We start from the raw sequence: 23,400 nt of genomic DNA, 5'->3' as shown, positions 1-23,400 counted from the left end.
CATATATATACATATACATGCATATATATATACACACACACACATATCTTTAGTCCCAATCTGAGACCATTTACCTTTAAAACAAACTTCAAGTACATGAAGTTTATAAAAAAAAAGTATTTCTGCATCTACAACAACAAAACGACACAGTAACAATCAACTAATTCTCTACTTTCCCACAGTCCTTGAACATATCATGTTCTTCCATTGGTCATATGAACCCAAACAAGGTTAAAGCTGACGTTTAAAGTGGTCTGGTAGCAGATGCCCACCCATGTTTGAGCTGCCTGTACTTCCTGCTGACGTAGACGGTCAGGCGTTTGCCCTCCAACCTCGGCGGCTTCACTTTGTAGCTCTCTGCCATCTTCTCGGCATCTTCGGCTCGTTCCATCTCGATGAAGCACTGAGGACGGACATTGACACTGCGTTAGGCGGCGGCGGCAGCAGACGGTTTGAAGCTAAAAGCGGCTGCGGTGCTCGGTACCTCTCTCCGGATCCGGTTCAGGAAGTACTTGCGGACGACCCCGTACGGCTCGGCCAGCTTCAGGATGTCCTCGTCTGCGTACTTGCTGCTGGGGAGCTGACCGACATACACGACCCTGCTGGAGCCGCACTGGACCGCAAACACAAAGACACCGAACATTTTAAACAGTCGACAAACCAAAATCTTTTATGGAACTTAGTTTGGACCTCAAATAACAAATTCTTAACTAAATCTGAGCCAGTGCAGCCACACACTTCCTGCACCAGACACTGATTGAACTCGGCTTCAGAGTGATGAGAGCAGCTGGTGTCGTGACTCCACACCTGGAGGACACTCACCTGGATGGTGGGGTAGCTCATGGAGTGGCTGACCCTCACCGGGCGACCGCACACAGACGCCACCACGTTGCTGTTGTAGAACCTGTTCATCGCTCGAGCTTCTTCCTCCGTATCGAACTGCAGGAACGCCTGACGAGAAGGAAGGAGACAGAAAAACTGAATTCTTTGAGCTGCTTTTGAGCATCAGCGGGATTCACAAGTGAAAAAAGAGGCACAAGAATGACAGAAGGGAGACGACTAATGGACATACGAGACCAAATCGAGAATAAAACCGTCAATAACGACACACAAAATGAAACGAAGGAGACCACACTGCTTCAAAGACAAACAAAACAATAAAAGAAGACAACAAAAACAAGGCACAGACCAACCACAAGGAGACAAAAAAATAACACAAAACATGATAGACACAAAATGGTACCTCCGGTCGCAGGTCCAGCACCAGATGTTTGACCACTTTCCCGAAAGGTTTGGCAAGTCCGAGCAGCTCGTTGAGGAAGTTGTGACCCCTCCTGAAGCCGACAATGTTGACCACCCTCATGCCCTGACATAAACAACAACAACAACACAGAGGCTTCAGTCAGAGGCAGCTCTCAGGGACGATGGCTTTCGTTTTGATATTTAAAGGTGACGCTGTTCTCATTCTTCTATCTTCCTGCCTTTTGTTTTACACGAAGCAGTAAAACTTAGGATCTTATGAATCTGATTAAGCTTTCAGATCCTTAAATTGAAACTTTTAAGGCAGTTATTAGATAGCCTTTGATATTTTATTTATTTTTGTCTTTATTTTTATTTATGAGATATCTTTTGCATTTATTCAATGTTTTTCCACACGTTTCATTAATATTTTTGGGACATTTATTCAATATTTTTCACACATTTAACTACTGCTTTTGAACATTTAACAAATGTACAATACATATATAAAGCAACGATATGAAGGATGTAAGAGGCAGACACTCACCCCTCGCCTGGTGTTGTCTGCAGAGAAGAAGAAACACAAACATTAGGTTTTAAAATGTCATGACAGCAGGAGGACGTCAGCCAGAAAGGCCATTTAACGTCTGATTAAACTACAGTAAGGTTTCAGTGTTTGGGTACCGATGGCGTCCGACCCTCCGGCTTCGTCCTCGTCATCTCCCAGCTCGTCCAGCGTCACAAAGTCTTCCATGTTCTCCAGGAAGTCCTGTTCAAACTGAAGCAGCAGCAGCAGCTCATCAACATCTCTGTTGGCTCCATTTACCCTGAATTGGTTCTGACGGTTCCTACCATGTGTTCGGGCAGATCTCCCTCCACCGCCTCCGAGCTCTCTGCGGCGTCCACGGCAGCTTCGTCTTTGTGTTCGTCGGTTGAGGTTTCGGTTTCCGTCTGCTCGGTCTGGATCTCAGGCTCCGCCCCCTGCTGGGCTTCAGCCTCACACACATCTCCAGGTGTGTCAGCAGTGATGTCGCTGGCGTCGGGAACCTGTGAACATTTTAACAACGTTGAGGTTACGAAATCGGCATTTTTCTCACCGTGTCTTGTTTTTGCTGCTTCATGTCTCTTGGTAGTCGTTCTTTTTGGTCTTCTTCATGTTGTTTTTGATGTTTTGTCTCGTTTTTCTCATTTTGTGTCTCCTTGGAACAGTTATTGCTCCTTTCTGTCGTTTTGTGTCTTATTGTGATCATTTTGTGTTTCATTTTTCTTGACTTGTCTGTTTTGTGGCTGTTGTTTTATGTCTCATATCTTTCATTTTGTGTCTCTTTGGGACAGTTTTGTCTCCTTTTAGTCATTTTTTGTCTTATTATGATCATTTTGTGGCTCGTTTTTCTGGTTTTGTGTCATTTCATATCCCTTTTTTTGGCACAGATTTGGGTCATTTTCTGTCAGATTTTTCTCATCTGTCTGTGGTTTGTGTCTCTTCACAGCCATTTATTTTTGTTTTTATAATTTTTTATTTCATTCTGTCATTCAGTGCCTCGTGTATTTAAGATAAACTTTAGATATTTATTTCCAGGCTCAACAAACTTTTAGAAAGATGTTCCACCATTATGAATGTATCTCCAGCAACCTGCTCCTCTGTTCTCTGGTTCTGAGCCGTGCTGCATTTGTTTTATTGATCCAGCATGTTCTAGTTTCCTCTCAGTCTCTCTTGTCGTCTCCTCTCTGCACTGTGGAAACACTGCCTGCAGTTCAGCATGAAAACACGGCCGTGTCAGTCATGCAGAATCAGTCAGAACCAGGAGGGAAGACACAACACATAAGGAACAAAGTGTTTTTGATGCTCAGGTTTTTTTCCTGTCTAAAATCCTCACCTCTTTGTCGTCCTCTTTAATGTCCGATGACTCCTCCACAGTCTCCTTCACAGACTCCGCCCCCTCTGGCTCCTCCCCGTCAGCATCTCCATCGGTTACCACCTCCTCCTCCTCCCCTCCTTCCTCTCCTCCCTGCAGGACTCCGGACACCTCCTCCTCTTCCTCCTCCTCTTCCTCGTCCTCCTCCACCGCCTCCTTCACCGCTGCCGGTTTCTCCTCAGGCTTCACCTTGCCGTCGTCCTCTTCCTCCTTCTTCTTCTTCTCATCTCTGGTCCTGGAGCTGGACTTGGATGAGGAGGTCCTGGAGGTGGAGGAGGAGGTGCTTGGTCTCCTCCGGCTCTGAGCGTCTCCTCCCAGTCTGCGGTTCACACTGAAGAAAGCAGAAAGTCAGAACCAATGGTGTTGCTGTCACGGCAACCAGGTGAATGCAGAGGCTCATCTTCCTCCTCAACACTCAGAAATCAATCTTCATGCATCAAGCAAAGGACGTCTCAATTCCTAAAACACTGAACATCAGGAATATCAAGAATCAAGGAGGTTTGCTAGAGTGGGAAAAAAAAATTGCAAAATTGAGACTTTAAAGTTGATATTACACTATTTTCACTGTATTTAAGAGAGCAATAGAATGATTTAGGGGCTTTTTATGTTGTTTTAAATGAATTTTGAATCAACTAACACTTTTTTTTTTAACCTTTTGGACAAGATTATGTCATTTTGGATTTTGTTTTGAGTCACTTGGATGAATTTATGTCATTTTGAACACATTTTAGTCATTCTGTCTAGGAACGCATTTACATCTTTACAGCTGCTGCATTTAGTTTAATATTTTTGAGACAGTTTAGACAAGTGTGCGTCACTTCAGATAAACTTTAAATCACTTTGAAAATAAATATTCACACGTTTCCAGCATCTACAGACTCTTTCTCTCTACTCTGCTCCACACATCAGCCGTAGAAAGACGTTCCAGCATGCTGGATGTATCTTCAACAACTGGCTCCTCTGTATATTGTTTCTGAACCATTTACTTTATCAATCCAGCATGTTTTATTTTTCGCTCACGTGTATTTATCACATGGCTAAAATCTCTGGTGGGAGGGATTAAGACATGAGGAGTCAAGGAAAGGAATCGAGGATGTGCAGTTTGTGAAACAGGATATGGTGTCTGGACTCACTTCAGGGTTTTGTATTTGGCACAGATGTTGAGGCGGATTGGCCTTCCTTTGATGGTGAGAGGATTCACGCTGTAATACTTCACCAGCATCTCGGCGTCCTCCACGGTTCCCAGCTGGACAAATGCCTGAACACACAACAGTTTAAGACCTTGTAGCACCAACGTCTCTGTTTTTAACCCCTGAGAGGACCTAAAGGTGCTCATAACTCTGTCAGAAATTAAATCAGAGCTACTCCCCATAAACAACACTTTAACTACAGCTGGCAATGAACTAAATTAGCCTAACCTTAACTCTTATTTTTGCACATTTTAACCCTCAAAACTCAGAGCTGTGGCTCATTTTTCACTGCGATATAAAGTCCTGCACCCCTATGGAAACACAACAACCCACCGGTTAGGATGACACCATGTCACCTGTGAAAAAAATATGTATAGTTAAATTAAAATGCTTCTTTCTGCTATAAATTACCAAAGAAATGTTTGTTTTTTCTGATTAGTGTCATTCTAACTATGTCAAAGTGCACAGAAGACAGTCCACAGCTATGAAAAATTAGCCCACAGTTAGGAAAAATGATGTCATATTGACAAAAAATGAGCCCCCAGTGAGGAAAAAACAGCCCACAGTGAGACGAAGAGAGACCATATTGAGAAAAATTTGCCCCCAGCTAGGAAAAATTTGGCTATAGTGAAGAAAAATTAGCCCCTAGCTAGGAAAAATAAGCCCACGGTGAAGAAAAATTGGGCCAAATTGAGGAAAAATGAGGCCAAAGTGAGAAAAACTAGCCCACAGTAAGGGAAAAATGAGCCCCCAGTGAGGAAAAAGAGGCCAAAATAGCAGAAAATGAGCCCACAGTGAGCAAAAATTAGCCCATATTAAGAAAAATGAGCCCACATTGAGGAAAAATGAGCCCAAAAGTGAAACAAAACACCCAGAAACTGCTCAGAGTCCTGAGGGCTAAAAGGAAATCATCTGGATTACTGTCTGAGTTGAACAAAATTTTTACCAAATGTCATTTCTAACCATTCTCAGCTCACCTGGTCGGTTAAAAACAGGTGTTTCTCTACAATGCCGAAGCGCCCAGCGATGGTCAGCAGCTCCCTCTTCTTCTCGTCCTGTCTGGGCAGATTGGAGAAGAAAACCACTTTGCTGCCGTGACCTTTGATGTCTCTGACCGGTCTGTCGATCAGCTTGTCCGATGCTCGATCCTCCTTCTGACAATCAAAGACAAAAACAGATTGACGGAGGTTCGTTTGGTCGCACCTCCAGCAGCTCGTCTGGAAATGGCATCACCTCGATGACCAGCAGCCTCTGCGACAGGTAGAAGGTGATGGGTTTTCCATACAGCGCCGCCGGATGCTGCTCGTAGTAGTTCACCATGTCCAGGGCTTCTTCGTGTGAGTTCATCTCCATAAAGGCCTGATGGAGGCAGAGAGCAGAGACACTTTTATTTCTGTCATCTTCAGAACAGCCTCAACCATCCAGAGCTTTTATCACTTCATTTCAACACTTCCAGGCCTTTGTCTCACAGAAAACATCTTTATGACATTGTGTTCTTAAAGCAGTAATGCTGGTCATTTTTCTTGGACGTGTCGACAACATATTGGAAACACCAGCGCGATGATGGTGGGAAACTGTGGGATAAATAAACAGCTGTCTTTATGTTATTGACTGAAGTGTTCACATGAAGCAGCCGACTGCAGAGGAGACGAACCAGGTTAAAAAAAACACCAGATTTCAATCCTAAAATGTCTGTTTTTTGTGCTCATGGACACAAACTATACCTTTCAGGTAAAACAGTGAAGTTTTCCATGTGAGAACCGATGACAAATTACACCTCAGATTTATTCATCTTTAAAGGCAGTTTGTGTTTTACAAAAACTAACTTAAAAAAAGAACGTTTTCTGGTTTAATCTGCCTTTATTCAGTGCACGACACTCCAAATCTTTTTGGGGTTTTTTGGAAACTGACACAACGTCTGTGTGTAATTTCCTTTTAATCTGTGCAAACACCAGATTTCCATCCTGAAATGTCTTTCTTTGGGTGCCTACAGACTCCCATTTTATCTTTCTAGAAAAACAATGAAGTTTCTCCTATGATTTCCTGTTAGCCTACAAGCATCAGATTTTCATCGTCAAGTCAGTTCCTCTGGAAACTAACTTCAAAATAACGCAGGTTTTATTCAGAGCAGTAGAGAGAGACAGGAAAGGGGAGAGAAGAATGGGGAGAGACCTGCAGCAAAGGGTCATGAGCGGGATTTGAACTCACAACCGCTGCGTTGGGGATTGTAGCCCCTGTTCATGGGTCACCCGCTCAACCAGGTGAGCTATAGGGGTGCCCCATAACGCAGGTTTTAACGTTATTTGTCATTGACCTGCAACTTTTAGACAAGACTTCCATCTTTTAAAGTTTGTGTGTTTGGAAACTAACTAATCAGAGTTCTTTTTTTCTTTTTTTTTACAGCAATTTATTCTTTTTTTCTTTTTTTTTACAGCAATTTACCTTTTTTTAGTGCATGAAACTCCAGATTTTTATCTTTAAGGTATGTTTTAATCTATGGATGCTAACTTAGCTTCTAGTGTAATGTCAGTTTAATCAGAATGAAACATTGGATTTCCATCTTTAAATGTTTTTGTGTGCTTTTGAAAACTAACTTTAAATATCTAGTGTTTCTGCTGTAATTTCTCTTTAACCTCCAATTTAAACACCACATCCTCGTCTTTAAAAGTCTGATTGTTTTGCGTCTGTGACAGTTAACTCCAAAATATATTAAAAAAAACATAATATTATTTCTCATTAATCTGTGCATTAAACACCAGATTTCAATCTTTAAAAGACTGTTTGACAAGTTTGAGGCAGATTGGAGATGTACAGGGTCATCAGACACACTTCGTCTTTGACGGCGAATGATCACAATTCAGAAGGCCACCATTTTGACACCGTCAGACTTTTGCAGAGCGTTATTAGAACTTTTAATCACCACATCCTGTAGATTGTGCTTGCCAAATGTCAGGTGTGTACGACCTTCCCCCTATGAGGAGATACATTTTGAAAATGGCCGAAAACAAGCGAAAAATCACCAAAATTCTCACTGTTTTTTTCAAAATGGCGGTCTTCCTCTTGGGTTTAGGGCTTGGCGCTGATTGACTTTTGTGCGTCCTGACCTGATACACATGCCTGTAATGAATGACACCTGGTTTTGTCGAGCCGACTTACACAAAGAAAGCCTGGATATGGCAAATTTGCTTCGTAGTACAGCTCTCTGATTTCTATCTTAACAAGTCAGTTGTGTGGTTTTGAAAACTAACTCAAAACTAAAAGAGCTGCTCTTAACGCAGAGTTCCTCCTGTTGTGGATGGATACTAAAATAATTAATAGTTCATCCAGTGACACTGCCAGAATATTTTCTGTTCCTCGTTTTTACAGAACAAAACATAATCCTGGCAGCAGTGCGAATGTGATGTTGAGACGTTACCTTGTTCTTGAGGACCAGATGCTCCCTCAGGCAGCCAAACGGTTCTGTGAAGGCGAACAGAGTCTTGTTGCTGAGAGGCCTTCTGTCGTATTTCACCACCACGACCCGGCTCCTCAGCTGGAACCACAACATTAGCATCAGGTCAGAGTCCTGCAGCACGTGTTTAAACCGCAGCTCTGTTTAATAGTAAGGAGTTAAACCCTAAAGATGACAGAAGCACTAATGCATTTCTCATGTGATCACTCTGTGGAGCGATCGATCAGCTGGGTGAATGTTGCTGATGGTGGAGTTCAAACCAACTTTATTCTGTCCCGGCTGGTTCTTCCCCAACAGTCCAGGACCTCCGCTTCCTCCTGACACACAAACACAATGAATGTAAGGACATGGAAAACTTTATTAACACTGCAGTTTTTTCAAAATGATCACAAAATCACTTAAAAAGCACACCAAGAGTCAGAAAGTTTGACAGAATTGCATAAAGCAAAACAACCACAAACAGACAATATGAAAACAAAAAGAGACACAAAATGACCACAGGTAGACACTGAACAACAAGTACACTTAAAACAGGCATTGAGAAAAAACAACCTCAAAGAGATACAAAACCGCAACAGAGAGCCTAAACAACTACAAAGCAATGCAAGCCAGCTGCAAAAACACACACATGAACAGGAAGACATGCAAAATGACTACAAGAAGCACAAAACAGCCACAAAGCAACGCAAAACAATAAACAGACAAAGAACAGCCACAAACTGATACAAAAAACCCCCGCAAAACAACCACAGAAAACGGCAAATAGACCAAGAACAGCTACAAAGAGACACATAAAAACCACCAAGAGAAACAGAAAGACACAAAAAAAACAGCCACAGAGCATACACAAATGCAAAATGATGTAAAGCAGCCACAAACAGACGCAAAAAAAAAAAACACAGAAGGCAGACAGTTACAAAGAGACAAAAGGCAACCGCAAAGAGACACACAACAACCACTGGGACACAAATCAACTGGTCAAAGTGTAGGTGAGACTTTCTCAGATTCAATTGCTTTTGACTCCTTTCACAATTCTGAACAGATAAATTAAATGTTTCTGACCTTCCTTCTCTGCACAAGAGGTGAGGAGAACGTGATGCGTTTCTTACCCCAGCTGGAGGACATTCCTCCCGCCTGTCCTGAAGAAGAGGGGGTCGGTCCCAGCAGTCCTGCAGACAGGTTGGGGGTCTCCAGAAGACCACCGCTGCAACAGAGGAACCAGCAAAGAGCCAGTTAGCAACACGAAGTCACCTCTGTGCTGCAGCTAGCAGCCAGCCGTCACTGCAAGCTCCTCAGTTAGAGCGTTCCGCACGGTTCTCCGTAGGTCTAAGCTGGCATCAGTAGAATAAGACCTCCGACAGGCAGGACAGTGTAGTGTAATGAATTAAAAATCTAAACTATCCATCATATTCACAAGAAAAATATTTATCTTCAGATTTTCAATTGTCAAACAGTCCTTGAACCTATCATCTGTACGGCTCCATCAGGAAAATTAACTAAATCAGGATATTTCATCACAAACAGTTTGTTCTATTCGTGTCTTTTTAAAATAATCGACCACAAATAAGCTAAATTGCCTAAACAGGATTCTGTAAAAACTAAAAACGTCCTCGTTCCCTGTTACAACTGATTATCCAGTTGTGACCAACGGGGGGGAATCAGAGTTCTCAGTATTTTAAACTCACTGTGGACACATTTTGGGTAAATTTGGACACCTTTTTGACTCATTCTTGACAAATTTTAGGTAATTTTGGACAAGTTTAACTATATTCTGGACAAATTTCAAGTCACTTTGGACCTGCTTCCATTTAATGTGGACAAGTTTATGTCATTTTGGACATATTTGAAGTCAATCTGGACAAATTTGGAGTAATTCTGAACAAGTTTCCAATCAATGTGGACAAGTTTATGTCGTTTTGGACTGATTCTGAGTCTTTTCTTTTTTAAACCTCACTGTTAAATATTTATCTCATGCTGGAGAATTCTGAATATGAATTTTAAACTTCCCAATATCTGGTGTTTTTCCTGAAGCAGCTGACTGGTGATGAGAGGAGTTTACAGACAGACGATAACAACGTGGAACACTGAGGTCTGTGGGTCTTACCCTCTTCCTGAGGCCATGCCAGGATCCCATGTCGGATACCTGAAACACAGGACAAACATATCTCACTGCACTGTGGCTCGAAAAGCAGATCCTTTACAACAGAATTTCACTGCATCTAAACCTACTGGGTTTTAGGACATTTATTTCTCTTCACTTCTGCCAAATTTTTAACAGAATGAACAAGTCTTTACTATTCAGGACAAACATTGGGTCAATTTGGACAAATTAGAACTTATTCTGGACAATTTTGGACACATTTTTTAATTACTGTGCACAGATTTATGCTGTTCTTGACAGATTTTTGGGTAATTTTAGACAAGTTTCCAATCCATGCAGGCAAGCTTGTGTCATTTGGACTGACTCAGTCATTTTGGACAATTTATAACTTGTTCTGGACAATTTGTAAGTCACTTTGGACAAGTTTTTAATCACTATGGGCAGGTTTATGTCAGTTTGGACAACTTTTGACTTATTCTGGACAAATTTTGGGCCAACTAGACAAATTTTAACTCATTGTGGATGATGTTCAAGTCACTTTAAACACGCTTTTCGTCACTGTGGACAAGTCTACATCATTCTGAACATGTTTTTGAGTCAATATAGACAAATTCTGGGGAATTTTGGACAAGTTTTCAATCAGTGTGGACAAGTCAATGTCATTTTGGATGAATCTGGGATCAATCTTGACTAATCAAATTTGAAGTAGGCAAGCTTATGTCATTTTGGACAAATTTTGATTCAGACTGGACACATTTTAACTCACTGTTGACAAATCTTGGGTCATTCTGGACGAATTGACTATAAGCTGTTACTTTTTTCACACGCTTTGAACGCTGCGGCCTAAACAACGATGCAGCTAATTTATGGATTTTCACGAATCTGCCTCGAGACCAAAGTGACGTTGAGAGCGACAACGACAGAGAGACTGAGGAAGTGTGTGACGAAGTGATTCTGAGGCTGTTCAACTCCTGAGGACACTGAAGAAGACGACTTTAGTGGTTTTAGTGCGCAGGAGGAAGATGAAGATAGCGATCAATGACTTTTCCTGGTAGGCTGCTGTAGTTTTTATGTCCTTAACCAGCCGTGTTACAGGCACTGTTCAGAAAAAAGCATCTACTTCGTATTTAATTAAAAGTTAAAACATCTCTCTGTGTAAATATCTCATGTTACAACGTGGACACCTGCAGCTTATAGACGAGTGCGGCCTGTATATGTACGATTTCTGTTTTTCTTTCTAAAGCTAGTGGGTGCGGCTTATATTCAGGTGCGCTCAACAGTCCGAAAACTACGGCAGTCTAAACAAGTTTCAAGTCACTGCGAACAAGTTTATGTTTGGACAGATTCTCAGTCATTTAGGGACAATTTTTACCTCATTGTGGACACATTTTTATGTCATTTTGTACCATTTTTGAGTGATTCTCGACAAGTTTCAAGTCTTTTGGCTAGGTTTTCAATCACTGTGGATGAGTCAGATTCATTTGAGATTTTGTCTTTGTAATTTTTGACACATTACAAGTAATTTTGAACAATTTTAAACTGAAATGACCGGTGACCGTCCTCAATACAGTCCACAGGTTTCAAGAAGTCCCTCCGGTGAACAAGTCAGACAGGTGAAGATCTCTGACGCTCAGTGTCGGCTCCAGGCAGATAAACCCCGTTTGCTGGTAATGTTTTGTATTCACGAGTGAATCTGAAGGTGACTCACATGTCAAGGAGCTGCCGTCTGTTTTCAGCATGTCGTAGTCCATTAGTGTGTTGGTTCCACTCCTACACATACCAACAGAGAATTACTAATGCTAGACAAGCTGCTTTAGCCTAAATCAACCACTGTTTACCCAGTTATTAACCTTTGGTGATCTCATCTAAAAAACTCTCAAACCTTTTCTAGCCCACATTTCCTTTCAAAGACAATCTAAGAGCCAAATTCTCAGTCTGACATAAAAAATAAAAAAAAGTCAAAAACTAAAAAAAGGAGTTACAGATAACTGCACAAAAACAAATGTGAAGTTTTGCTGTGAGAGTCTTTGTTATGTCTTTATCTGAAATTTCATCTCACTGTAAAACAAAAAAACAGGGCAGAGCGCTTAAAATTATTATCAAAATGATAATAGGCTCCAACTTTATTCTCAAATCTTTCTTTCATAGCCTCTCTTAGATGTTCTTGTTAACCCTCTGAACCTCAACCCAATTCCAGGGTTTTGTTTTTTCAAAATAAATAACTGAAAATATTCAACTTACTTTTTTTTTTCTTTGTTTATAATTTGTGTCATATCACACAGAAGATATTTCTGAGTTCTCTCTCTCTCTCTCTCTCTCTCGATATATGTATATATATAAATATATATATATAGCTGTGCTGCTGCTGTTTCCATGGAGGTGCAGGACTTTATAACACAGCTCACAAGGAGGAAAAATGTGACAGATAGAAAGAAAAAAAAAAAAAAAACGCCCAGAAACCTGAAGTTCAGAGGGTTAAAGTCATTATTGTGAAAATGATGCGCTTCAGGCTGGTAAAAGCTCAACATGTCCGACTGCCTTCAACCGTCCTATTGTTCCTACTGATACTTAGTCATCTATATAATGAGCCAATTCCCATCAGTCCATGAACAGGTGAGGGGCTTTTAAGTTTGCATGTTGGAGATCAGAACAAGCACATGAAGACACTCCCTGAACTTTGTGAGAGCTAATAAACTACAGAGTTCTCAAGTAAGTCACAGACTTCTGGGATTTTCCGCCCTGATGGAGCTCAACAGACGCCGAGGCTGAGATGAAGCTAGAACAGGCAACTTGCTGTAACATTAGCTGGTTTATCAGTGTGTAAAGATAATGACAAGGAATGGACTTTTGCTTTAAAGATATTTAGCTGGATGACAACAGGAACGCCCCAAATCTGAAAGTAAAACACTGGAGAACTGCAGGTATCAGTGTGACAAAATGAAGATACGGTACATGCTGTAAGTCATTCACAACAAGAAACTTACAGGATGCAAACTTGACTTCCAGTCCCTGGAAACATGAGCAGGACTTACACCTGGGATTGGCTGACGCTGACAGAAGACTTGAGCTGAGCTCAAGTGTGTGAAACATTTACAGTTAGTCCAAGAGGGAAAGAAAGAGGAGGCTGGACGTACTCACCATGGTGGAATGAACGTCAAAGTCACAAAGAGAGCACACATGGGGAAACATGGGGGGCATGACTCCCAAGAAGTCTTGGATTTTTCCATTGGACGGGGAGCCCATCCTCCTCTGCATAAAGACGGAGTCAGACGGCGACGGCCCCATGCCAATCCCACTGTAGGAATCTTGGTGGGAAAGCTCAGAATACGGCCTCTCTCTGCTCCCACCCCCACCACTACCACTGCTGCTGCTGTAATTTAAGTTGTAGCCTCGGCTGGAGGAGACGTCTTGCAGGGAGTTGTACCCAAAGTCTGCAGAGGGCTGGGCCCGGGCTGAGCCCTGGCCCAGAGAAGGACCACCCATCCTCCCTACATGCCCGTCTTCCCAGCCTTCCCGTCCTCCTCGATACACAGCATCAGAAGACATGGAGGATGCTGCTCGCCGCTCTCCTTTGTCCCCCTTGCGGCTCTTGAGCTGCATGAGGATCTGTGGCAGTGTCTCCACGCTGATGTCCTCTTCAGGGATTTCAGCCAGAGCATCCAGGTCAGAGGGCGACAGCCCTAAACTGGCAAAAAGCTTCATGGTGCTGCCAAGATTGCTGCCACTGCCATGTCGGGACATCTGGGCGGTGCCGTCTTTGCCCTCCCCACCACCACCACCACCCATCCCCACACCTGAGGTCATGCCCCCCATCTGCCGACTGGAACGCTGCTCATTCATGTTGAAGTTCAAGGTCTCTGCAGCAGCCAGGAGCCCCCGACCCACAGCGAAGTGTTTCTGACTGCCGTCGGACTGTGACTTCTGAGACATGACGTCACGAAGTGGAGCTGCTCTCTGGCGTCGGTACGCTCAGTGATCAGGAGTCAAGATAAAAAAATGAAGCAGAGTCTACTTTTAAGGATGTCAGGGAAGTTAATGTTCAGTTAATGTCTTGTGAAAACTTGGTCAAAGTGAAGGTGAACTCCTCTTCTCCTCTGGAGAATGTCTTATCTCAGCTGAAACACAGTGAGGTAGAGACAATCTTCAAACAATGAATCCACTGAGAAAACAGAAGCCAGCGGACGCCCTGAGCATCATGAGCAGATGAAAGAGTGACTGTGACTCCCTAACAGCCGCCTGAGCAAATGTAAGCTGTGATTACTTGGGAAGGGAACAGAATTAAAGTAGAAATAGAAAAGATTCAGAATTCACCTCAGAGAAGGAGGAAGAATATGAACTGAAGTACACAAAGTGTGAGGGAGACATTCTCACTGAGCAAGAGAAACTCTGGGAGCCAGTGTAACATCAAAGAGAGATGTGATTAAAATAAGCCTCTGTAGGAATCTCACTCAATTACAGTCTGGTACAGACGTGAAGGAATAAAAAGTCAACGAACGGAGGAGGAGAGCTGCACCAAAACACCGGCTATATGTCACATAGCTTGTTTTCACAGACGCGACGGTTAACCGGCTACACTACGTTTTTTCGCTAGGACATCATCTGGCGTTTCAAGAAGCTCCAGTTATGTGCAAATATGTAACACAAGTGTTGAATGGAGGACCTAGCAGCTAAGTTAACTGCACTAATATTAGCGAGAAGCTTAAACTTTTCAAGGAAACGCTATTTTTATTCAGTCCTTTGTAAATTACAGGGTGCACTGCCAACATTTATAACATTACACGTAATTAGGTTTACCTAAATAAATTGCTACCTTAAAAAAGCTACGTTAAGCTATGCAGTTGAGGCTAACTTTCGCATACATGAATTGCTAACGGACCGGCCTGTTTGGCAGCTAGCTTCCTGCTACGTGCTCATACTGGCTGGCTAACGTAGCATATAACTGTGCATCAGAGTTCAGGTTTCCTAATGTGCAAGTTGCATATAAAGCTATTTACTGTCTGTAATATGCATCCTGTGGTTTTAAATAGGGATATAAACACCCGACCTACCTTAACTTGTCTTAATGCCCCGTTGATTAGCCGCTAGTGCAAAGCAGCGTCCCCTCAACGACGCTGACGCAAAGGAAAACTGCACTTCGCGGGAGATGACAAAGTATCGCGATAACTCTGTCTTCACGAAGAGCTGTGGTCGAACCGTGTTTGTAATATGTTGTTCTCCCTGTTTTTCCCGTCCACGTTTTTATTAATTATGGGACCTATTTTATTTTTGAAAATGCGAAAAAAAATCACTCTTTTGTTTTTGTAATGTAAATCTACCATACTTACACGGGTCAAATCTGGACTAGATTAACCGATAGCGGCTACATGTTCTTTAAAACACAGTTTGTGGTTTGTGAAACCTTTATTATATTTGTGAAAATGCAAAAAATAATGGAGGTTTCACTGTTTATTCACGTTCAGTTTAGTAAACTGAGGCTATTTAAGGAGTTTGGACTACAGTGGTGCCTTCAGGGAAATCTGGAAGATCCGAATTCAGAAAGTGTCGCAATTATATTTTTGTGTTGAGATACTTTTAACAAGATATTTTGAAGTTCTACTGATAAACTTTAACGATATGATATTTTTCACGTTATAACCAGATATTTTTACGTTTCAGTAAGACATTGTCAGGTCGTTAGGTGTTATTTCCATGCGAGGACGAGATATTTTACTCTTGTAATGAGATCTTACAATTAGATATTTTCAGAGTCTGAAGCAGAACGTCTGAGATGAACGCACCGCCGTCACCACTTCAGCTCGGCTGTGATTTTTTTTTTTATCCGTGTCTTTATTTTATTTGTAATAAATTCATAACAAATACCATGTAAAACACCAAATTGTCCGCGTTTTTTTTAATCCATTTAATTCATGAAAAAAAATATTGAGAAAAAAAAGTAACGGAAGGGCCAGTGGCGGTTGACATTTGTGGAAGGTAGTTGTTGGCGTGAGATGACGTTTGTCTGGTGAGAAAAGACAGTAAAAAACTTAGAAAAATGGATCGAGTGCTGGTTGCTGCCATGGCTGGGATGCTGTTTTTGCTCGCGGAGGAGCAAGCAGCACGACTGTGGAGGCGGATCCAGGCGAGAAGAGCCAGGATGCAGAGGATGCAGAGGATGAGGATGATGAGGAGGCGTGCCCTGATAGCCTACCTCTTTGTCTTGGTAGGTGGGCCTAAACACTGAGAGAGTGACCTATACATAACAAATATGTAATGTGTTTGTAATATTATCGTATATACAATATGTATGTGGATGAGAGATGATGTAACGCTGGACACGTTAGCGCTAAAGAGCAGCAGGACGTTGAACTGCTGGCGGCTGGTTTACCTGCCGAGGGACTTCTCACATGTCCTGGCGGTTACAGTTTCCAGACAAACCATTCGCAACCGACTCCACCGCTTTGGCTTGAATGCCAGACAACCGTTGCAGGTGACTCCACTGACACCAAGACACCGCTGTGAACGTTTGCAGTGGGCACAAGACCATGTGACCTGGACAATGCAGCAGTGGTCTACCGTCCTGTTCACTGATGAGTGTCAAGTCACCTTGCACAGAAATGATGGAGAAGGTGGTCAGGTGGGCGATATGCCGAGGTTACCATGGTCCCCAGGGTTCACTTTGGTGGAGGAAGTGCAACAGTCTGGGCAGGCATCACCAGCCAACACAAAACAGATTTGGATTTTGTAGATGGCTCAGTCACTGCACGTTCCCACCTCAGAGACATCATAGAACCCATCATCATCCCCCAGTTCCACCAGCACACCCCCAACCTTCTGTTCATGGATGACAATGCTCCACCACATCCTGCCAGAATTGTCACAACTGGACTTCAGGAAGTCGGACTGCCTCATATGGTACGGCCAGCAATGTCCCCTGACCTGAACCCCATAGAGCAGGTCTGGGACCAGCTGAAGCAGAGACTGGATGACCGTACTCCACCCCCACGTGACCTGGCAGAACTGCGTGTAGCACTTGTGGAAGAGTGGAACGCATTTCCTCAGAACAACATCATGAGGCTTGTGAGGAGCATGAGACGTGGTTGTCAAGCTGTCATTGCGGCAAATGGTGGAAACAGCCACTACTGTCATTGTCAATTTTTGTTATTTGGGGCTATCCTTGTTATTGTTTAAATTTTGGGGGTAATAAATATTGAACTAATGAAAATGGTGTTTCTTCTCATTCATTGTTAGCAAATTCAAAGGGAACTTTTACTTATTTCTTTAAAATTCAGACCAAATAGGAAAAGCACTCATGTAAATAACAATATCCCAAACGTGAGTAGTGTATTTGTGAAATGAGAAGGAAGCGTACTTTCCGACGCTCCGCTCCCATCGGTTTTAACGGGACCCTGTGGTCCGTGAAGGCAGCGCAGCGGCTCGTCTAATCAGGAGCGAGGTCAGAGTGACGCTGCAGATGTAAACAAACAGAGGCAGCGCGGCCATTACAGTTCTCCGGAGTTCCTCAGAGTTCTTCGTTTGACACCTTTACCGTCAAACAAATCAGGTATTTCCACCACAAAAACACTGCGTGTACCTTTGTCACGTCACTGTGCCGTCGCTGAGTGTTCGTGGAGGCGTTTTGTGTCGCTGTGATTCGATGTTTTTTCCGCGTTCGCTGTAAGAACGTCGTTAGCCCGCTGCTATTGTTGTCTGTCAGACAGCGGCCATCACAGCTAGCCACAGCGCTGCGAGGCTCACCGTCACATTCCTCCTGTTTGCCCTACGCAGGGTATCATCGGTCCGTCCGCCCGCCCGTCCGCCGGACAGCAGGGACATGAAAGACCCGAGCATCAGCAACGCCGCTCCGAACATGACGATCAGCAACGAGGTGATTCTGAGCAACCAGTTCAACAATGAGGACAACCCGTTCGCAGAGTACATGTGGATGGAGAACGAGGAGGAGTTTAACAGACAGGTGAGGACCGAAACAGACAGGTGAGGACCGAAACAGGTGATGACTGAAACAGGTGATGACTGAAACAGGTGAGGAGCAGCCTGTTGACACCTAAAAACTGGTTTTGCAATATATAAATATAATAATACATTTTATTTGTATAGCACTTTTTAAGAACAAAGTGCTTTTACATAACAAAGAAATACAGCACACAGAGACAAGGCAACACAGGTAAACAACACGTATAAAAAGTGCAGGCAAACACTCAAAATATAAAAATACACACAATAAAAATGAAAAAGAACAAGTTGGGTCACTACTGAAGGTGTATTATAATAAAACTAGTAAAACTGATTGGAAAGACGACATCACAGAGGGGAATTAGGATAAAAGCTGAAGATAAACATAAATTTAAAAAAAAGAGCAGGGCAGCAGGCAGTACTGATATAAGAAGGGAAAAGAAACGGGCGAAAATCTAAAAGAGAAATAAAAGAGAACATCACTCAAATGCGAGTCTATAAGAAGTGATTTAAAAGAAGATACTGAATCTGCGAGCCTTATTTCCTGCAAATCAGGGACAATTAGTATCCAAACCCACAAAAAAAAAATCAGTTTCATGCACTCATTAAAATAAAATTGTGCCTCAAACCTGAGCTGTCTTTAAGTTAGTGTCTGCAAGCACTAAAACAACTGACTCTCTAAGATGAAAATCTGGTGTTGAAGCTGTAGATGAAAGAGAAGTCACATTTTTTGGAAAATGAAGTCAGTATATACTAACAGACTTGGCCAACTTTTAAGGTGGAAATCTGATATTTCATGCTCAGACTGTAGAGAAATGACACCACAAACTGTTGTGTTAAGAGCAGAGGGAGTTTGTTTCCAAAAACACAGAAAAACAGAATTTTCAAAGTGGAAACCTGCTCTTTTTGATTGCAGGTAAAAGAGAAATTACATCAAGAACCTGTGCAGTTACTTTAAAAGTACGGTTGATGTAAACAAACACATAAGAGCAAACTTTTATAGGTGGAAATCTGGTGTTTGGTGTAATGAGAAGTTCCACCCAGAAAGCTGAGGTCTGTTTCAACAAACAGGCTTCTTAAGCTGGAATCCAGGTCAAGTCGTGACCTGATTGTGTAATCAGCTGACAGTGCTGGAGTTGGTCAACAGTGAAATAAGTGGGTGGTTGTCTTTGTGTCCTGTGGGGAGTTTCCATAAAAATATTTTCACTTTTGCAGAAACACGCTGAGTGAGTAAATCAGTGTTTTAGTGAAGAAATACATGAAAGACCAACATTAAACAATAAACTGAATAAAATAATAACACTGCAACAACTAATCGATTCAGCAATTCCTTTTCTTTGTTAAATATGTTTTTGTTGGGCTTTTTGCCTTTATTTAGAGCCATAGCGATAGGCAGGAAAAAGAGGAGAGACCTGCAGCAAAGGCTCGTGAGTGGGAGTCAAACCCATGATGTCGGGGACTACAGCCCTGTTCATGGGTCACCTGCTCAGTTAGGTGAGCTATAGGGGCGCCCAGCAACTCCTTTTCAACAGTTAAACTTATCTCCGGCTATTTTGATAATTGATTAATCAGTTGAGTAGTTTTTACAATTAAAACAGTCAGTTCTGTGATTGCAGCTTCTTCGTTGCTATTGTTTTCAGTTCTTTTATTTTTGTCTCTCCTATGAAATGAATGTCTTTGAGTTTTGGACAGAACAAGACATTCAAAAACTTCGAGATGAAAAGCTCATCGATTCATCCCAAAAAATATTCCACGATGGAAAGAAATGTTAGCTGCAGCTGTCTTAAACAAGAATTTTGAAAAATAGTTGAAAACAAGAAGGAAAAAAATACAGTGACAAAATAAAATAACACACAAAATGATAGAAATGAGAAAATGACACATTGAGAGACAAAGCAACAAGAATGAGAAGCAGCCTAAATAAAACACAAAACGAGTCAAATAGAACACAAAACTACCCAAACGAGACACAAAATGACAAAACAAGACACTATACAAATTGATCAAGATGCAAAACAACACAAATGAGACTCAAAGCAACATAAATGAGACAACTCAACAACAGGGGACAAAGGATGACCAACCAAGACACAAAACGACACAAGACTTAAAATGACACAATGAAAAAATTTTGAATGACAAAATAGCAAAGTTTAGACAAATGAGAAAATGTCGTGTGGTTGGGTCTGTAAACTGCTGGTGTGTGTTCTTGTGCTGCAGGTGGAGGAGGAGCTGTGGGAGGAGGAGTTCATCGAGCGCTGTTTCCAGGAGATGCTGGAGGAGGAGGAGCAGTGGGAATGGTTCATCCCGTCTAGAGACCTCCCCTCTCAGACCATCAGCCAGCTGCAGGAGCAGATCAGCCTCCTGGTCCTGGATGCAGACGTCCACGCCGACGCTGACTTCGATGTTGTGGTGAGTTCCAGCTGAGCAGATGAATGTACCTGGTCTGATCCAGTCTTTTTTAGGAATGGTCCACCTTAGATCCAGTCTGATCTGGTCTAGATATGGCCTGATCCAGTTAACATCAGGTCTAGTCCTCTTAAGATCCTCTCTGATCCAGTTTAGAGTTGATCTGATCTGGTTTAGAGTTGGTTTGATCCAATTTAAAGTTGGTTGATCTGGTTAAGATCTGGTTTGATCTGGATTACAGTTGTTCCGATTTGGCTTAGATCTGACCTGATCCAGTTAACGTCAGGTCTAATCCACTTAGGATCCACTCTGATCCAGTTTAGAGTTGATCTGATCTGGCTTAGAGTTGATAACATCAGGCCTAGTCCACTTGGATCAGGTTTAGGTTCAGTACAAGTACAATTGTATCCAGCCTGATATGGTTCATATGGTTTGATCCACTTAAGATATGGTCTAAACCAGTGTAACCCAGTTTAAAACCAGCATAGAGCTGGTGTGATCCAGTTTGGATTCAGATTTGATCTCCTTAGCTTTGTTTTGATTAGCTTTAGTTTTGGTCTAATCTGGTTTACACCTAGTTTAAATCTGTTTTTAGGCATGGTCTAGTCCACGTTAAATCCACTCTGATCTGGTTTAGAATTAGTCTGATTCGGCTTAGAGTTGGTTTGATCCAGTTTAGTCTAGTGAGTTCTGGTAGGATCTGGTTTAGAATTGGTCTGATCCAGTTTAGAGTTGGTCTGATCTGGCTTTGGTCTTGTACCAACCAGTTTGATCCCTTTAGCTTTTCTTTGATCCGGTTAAGAGTTGGTTGATTCAGTTTAGAATGAATCTGATCTGGTTTAGAGTTAGTTTGACCTCGTTTAGATCCGGCCTGATTCAGTTCACATCAGATCTAATAAACTTAAGATCCACTTGGATCAAGTTTAGGTTCTGTGCAGGTACAGTTTGATCCAGCCTGATCTGGTTCATCTGTTAACCCTGTTCTGTACTAATTAAGAGCTGATCTCATTTAGTTTGGATTTAGTTTTGATCCAGATTGATCCAGTTAGCTCTGTTTGGATCAGCTTTAGATTTGGTCTTATCAGTTTTGGAGTTGGTGTGATCATGTTTAGAGTTGGTTTGATCAAGTTCAGTGTTGGTCTCAACCAGCTCCGGTACGATCCGGGTTTAGAGTTCGTCTGATCTGGGGTAGATCTGGCCTAGTTATTGGATTTACGTGCAGTAACTACAGTTTGTTTTCATCTGACCTAATTGCGTAGTTGAAGCTGCTGGATGCTACATTGGAAACAGAAAGGCTGAAAGAGCCACTGAGGTCAGTCTTTCATTCTTCTTCTTCTTTTCTCCAGGTGAACAGCAGTCTGAACCCCAACGCCAAGGAGTTCACCCCAGGCATCCAGAAACATATTATGTGACCCCACCTGGCTCCGCCCCCTACCCCAGTCCTCACTGTGACATCATTGACAAGATGTCTACCGTATTTTCCAGCCGCCACTCGACCTTCAGCCTGACGTGTTGCCAAAGTTCTGCACTCGCACGTGTTCAAGTTCAGAATACATTACTGTTAGCTAACTGCAACCCTCCACCCGTCTGTCTGTGGAAACTCTCTGAATGTAAATCAGCTGAGAGGAGTGTTTGTGTTCATGTTAAACTCAGAACAAACTGCTCTGCTGTCTCCATGCTCACCTTCGGCTTTTATTTGCACTTTTCTTTTATAGAACCTGAGATCAAACCAGGTGATCGCATTTTATTTGATCGCCTTTAGCGCCTCCTCCTGTCGAAAAGCACTTTTCTGCACGGTTGGTTTTACTGTGTTAGTTCAGAGTCCGGTCCAGTTCAGAGACGCTCTGGTCTGGTTTAGATGCGCTCTGATCCAGTTTGCGTCAGCTTTAGTGCACTGTAGAACCGCTCTGATCCAGTTTAGATGTTGTCTATTCCGCTATGATCCAATTTTGCTTTGGTCTAATCCAGTTTGATCCAGTATAGGTCAAGTTCAGTTTTTATCTGGTCAACTCTGTTCTGATCTGTTTCAGAGTTGGTCTGGTCTGGTTTAAATCCAGTCTGACCCTGTTTTTGTCCAGTTTAGATATGGTCCGATCTAGTTCGATCCAGATTCGAGTTGATCTAATCCAGTTTGATCCTGTTTAGATTTAGCCTGAACCAGTTTGATACATTTTTGGATCCAGTCGCCTCTAGTTTGTTCCGGTTTGGTGTTGGTCTGATCTAGTTTAGATCCGGCCTGGTTCAGTTTACGTCAGGTCTTGTTTGCAGATAAAGTTTAGGGTCCGTACAGGTTGATCCACCCTCATTTGGTTCATCTGGTGTAGATTTAGTCTTACTCAGTTTGATCCAGTCAGCTCTGGCCTCATCAGGTTCTGAGCTTGTTTAGACTGTTTACATCTGTTTTAGGCATGGTCTAGTCCACTTTAGATCCACTCTGATCTACTTTAGATCAACACTAATCCAGTTTAGATTAACTTGAGTTTAGAGCTGTTCTGGTCCAGTGTGACTTGGTAGTTTTGGTGTTTGGTTTGGTCCTCTCTGGGTTCCTTTGTGTTTCACCCTGCTGGTTCTCTGACTTGTCGTTGCTGCCTCATTAACTGTCGTGTTGACTTTTTTTCTAAATGCACAGAAAGTACTGTATAAAAAGTCACATAAAGAAAAAAATATGTTAAAAAAAAATCTATTTTTTCTTAAATTACTTGAAAATAAATGTTTATGGAGAAAATGTGCGTCACTGTTTTTTGTCTGAACCTGGTATTGACCCTCTAACAATTGATTCCACTTCTTTTCGTCAAGAAACAATCGCGGCTGTTTCTCAAAGGTTAGGTAATTACATAGAATTTTGTATATTTCATCCACATTTTGCCACCATAAATGTCACTTCTCTGATTAGTTAAATAACAATATGTGTTTGTTCCTGACTGCAGTGAGAACACAGAACCAATAATTCAGAAAATGGTCATTCCAAATAAATAAACAAATCAGAGAAAAGTAATCCCCTTAGAATCTGCTGATTTGTTTATTTTTATCTACGGTAACTTTAGTGTATTGTGATGACCCCTGAGGTCATCTTGTGTCTTGTGGGTGGTTCTAGTTCGGCTATTGGTTCTGTGAGTGGCTGTTTAGGGTAATCAGGAGCACCTG

General features: G+C 42.2%; 2 protein-coding genes across 2 annotated transcripts in view; one reads left to right on the top strand and one right to left on the bottom strand.

Annotated features, from left to right (window-relative positions):
* The window catches only part of matr3l1.2 (matrin 3-like 1.2), a 17,951-nt gene extending 2,909 nt beyond the window's left edge, over positions 1 to 15,042 (bottom strand). Inside the window, exons 1-18 of the mRNA XM_008303449.1 lie at positions 14,946 to 15,042; positions 13,036 to 14,012; positions 11,606 to 11,667; positions 9,901 to 9,939; positions 8,906 to 9,000; positions 8,061 to 8,113; positions 7,761 to 7,877; positions 5,579 to 5,704; positions 5,323 to 5,499; positions 4,289 to 4,413; positions 3,117 to 3,486; positions 2,092 to 2,286; positions 1,924 to 2,017; positions 1,787 to 1,803; positions 1,244 to 1,366; positions 823 to 951; positions 485 to 613; positions 273 to 403 (exon numbers count right to left, since the gene is read on the bottom strand). Coding sequence (XP_008301671.1) covers positions 273 to 403; positions 485 to 613; positions 823 to 951; positions 1,244 to 1,366; positions 1,787 to 1,803; positions 1,924 to 2,017; positions 2,092 to 2,286; positions 3,117 to 3,486; positions 4,289 to 4,413; positions 5,323 to 5,499; positions 5,579 to 5,704; positions 7,761 to 7,877; positions 8,061 to 8,113; positions 8,906 to 9,000; positions 9,901 to 9,939; positions 11,606 to 11,667; positions 13,036 to 13,827 — 2,774 coding nt within the window. The 5' untranslated portion in view covers positions 13,828 to 14,012; positions 14,946 to 15,042. The remainder of the gene's footprint in view (positions 1 to 272; positions 404 to 484; positions 614 to 822; positions 952 to 1,243; positions 1,367 to 1,786; positions 1,804 to 1,923; positions 2,018 to 2,091; positions 2,287 to 3,116; positions 3,487 to 4,288; positions 4,414 to 5,322; positions 5,500 to 5,578; positions 5,705 to 7,760; positions 7,878 to 8,060; positions 8,114 to 8,905; positions 9,001 to 9,900; positions 9,940 to 11,605; positions 11,668 to 13,035; positions 14,013 to 14,945) is intronic.
* Positions 15,043 to 17,332: 2,290 nt separating this feature from the next.
* LOC103373544 (polyadenylate-binding protein-interacting protein 2) lies at positions 17,333 to 22,926 on the top strand. The gene is made up of 4 exons (XM_008303447.1): positions 17,333 to 17,437; positions 17,662 to 17,848; positions 20,068 to 20,259; positions 21,603 to 22,926. Exons 2-4 carry the CDS (start codon positions 17,708 to 17,710, stop codon positions 21,666 to 21,668), a joined length of 399 nt encoding a protein of 132 aa, XP_008301669.1. The 5' UTR covers positions 17,333 to 17,437; positions 17,662 to 17,707; the 3' UTR covers positions 21,669 to 22,926.
* Positions 22,927 to 23,400: the final 474 nt, after the last annotated feature.

The sequence above is a fragment of the Stegastes partitus genome, unplaced genomic scaffold (assembly GCF_000690725.1).
Source record: "Stegastes partitus isolate 25-593 unplaced genomic scaffold, Stegastes_partitus-1.0.2 Scaffold2008, whole genome shotgun sequence".
Taxonomy (NCBI): domain Eukaryota; kingdom Metazoa; phylum Chordata; class Actinopteri; family Pomacentridae; genus Stegastes; species Stegastes partitus.
Note: the sequence above shows the minus strand (reverse complement) of the source record. Positions and strands in the feature narration are given on the sequence as shown.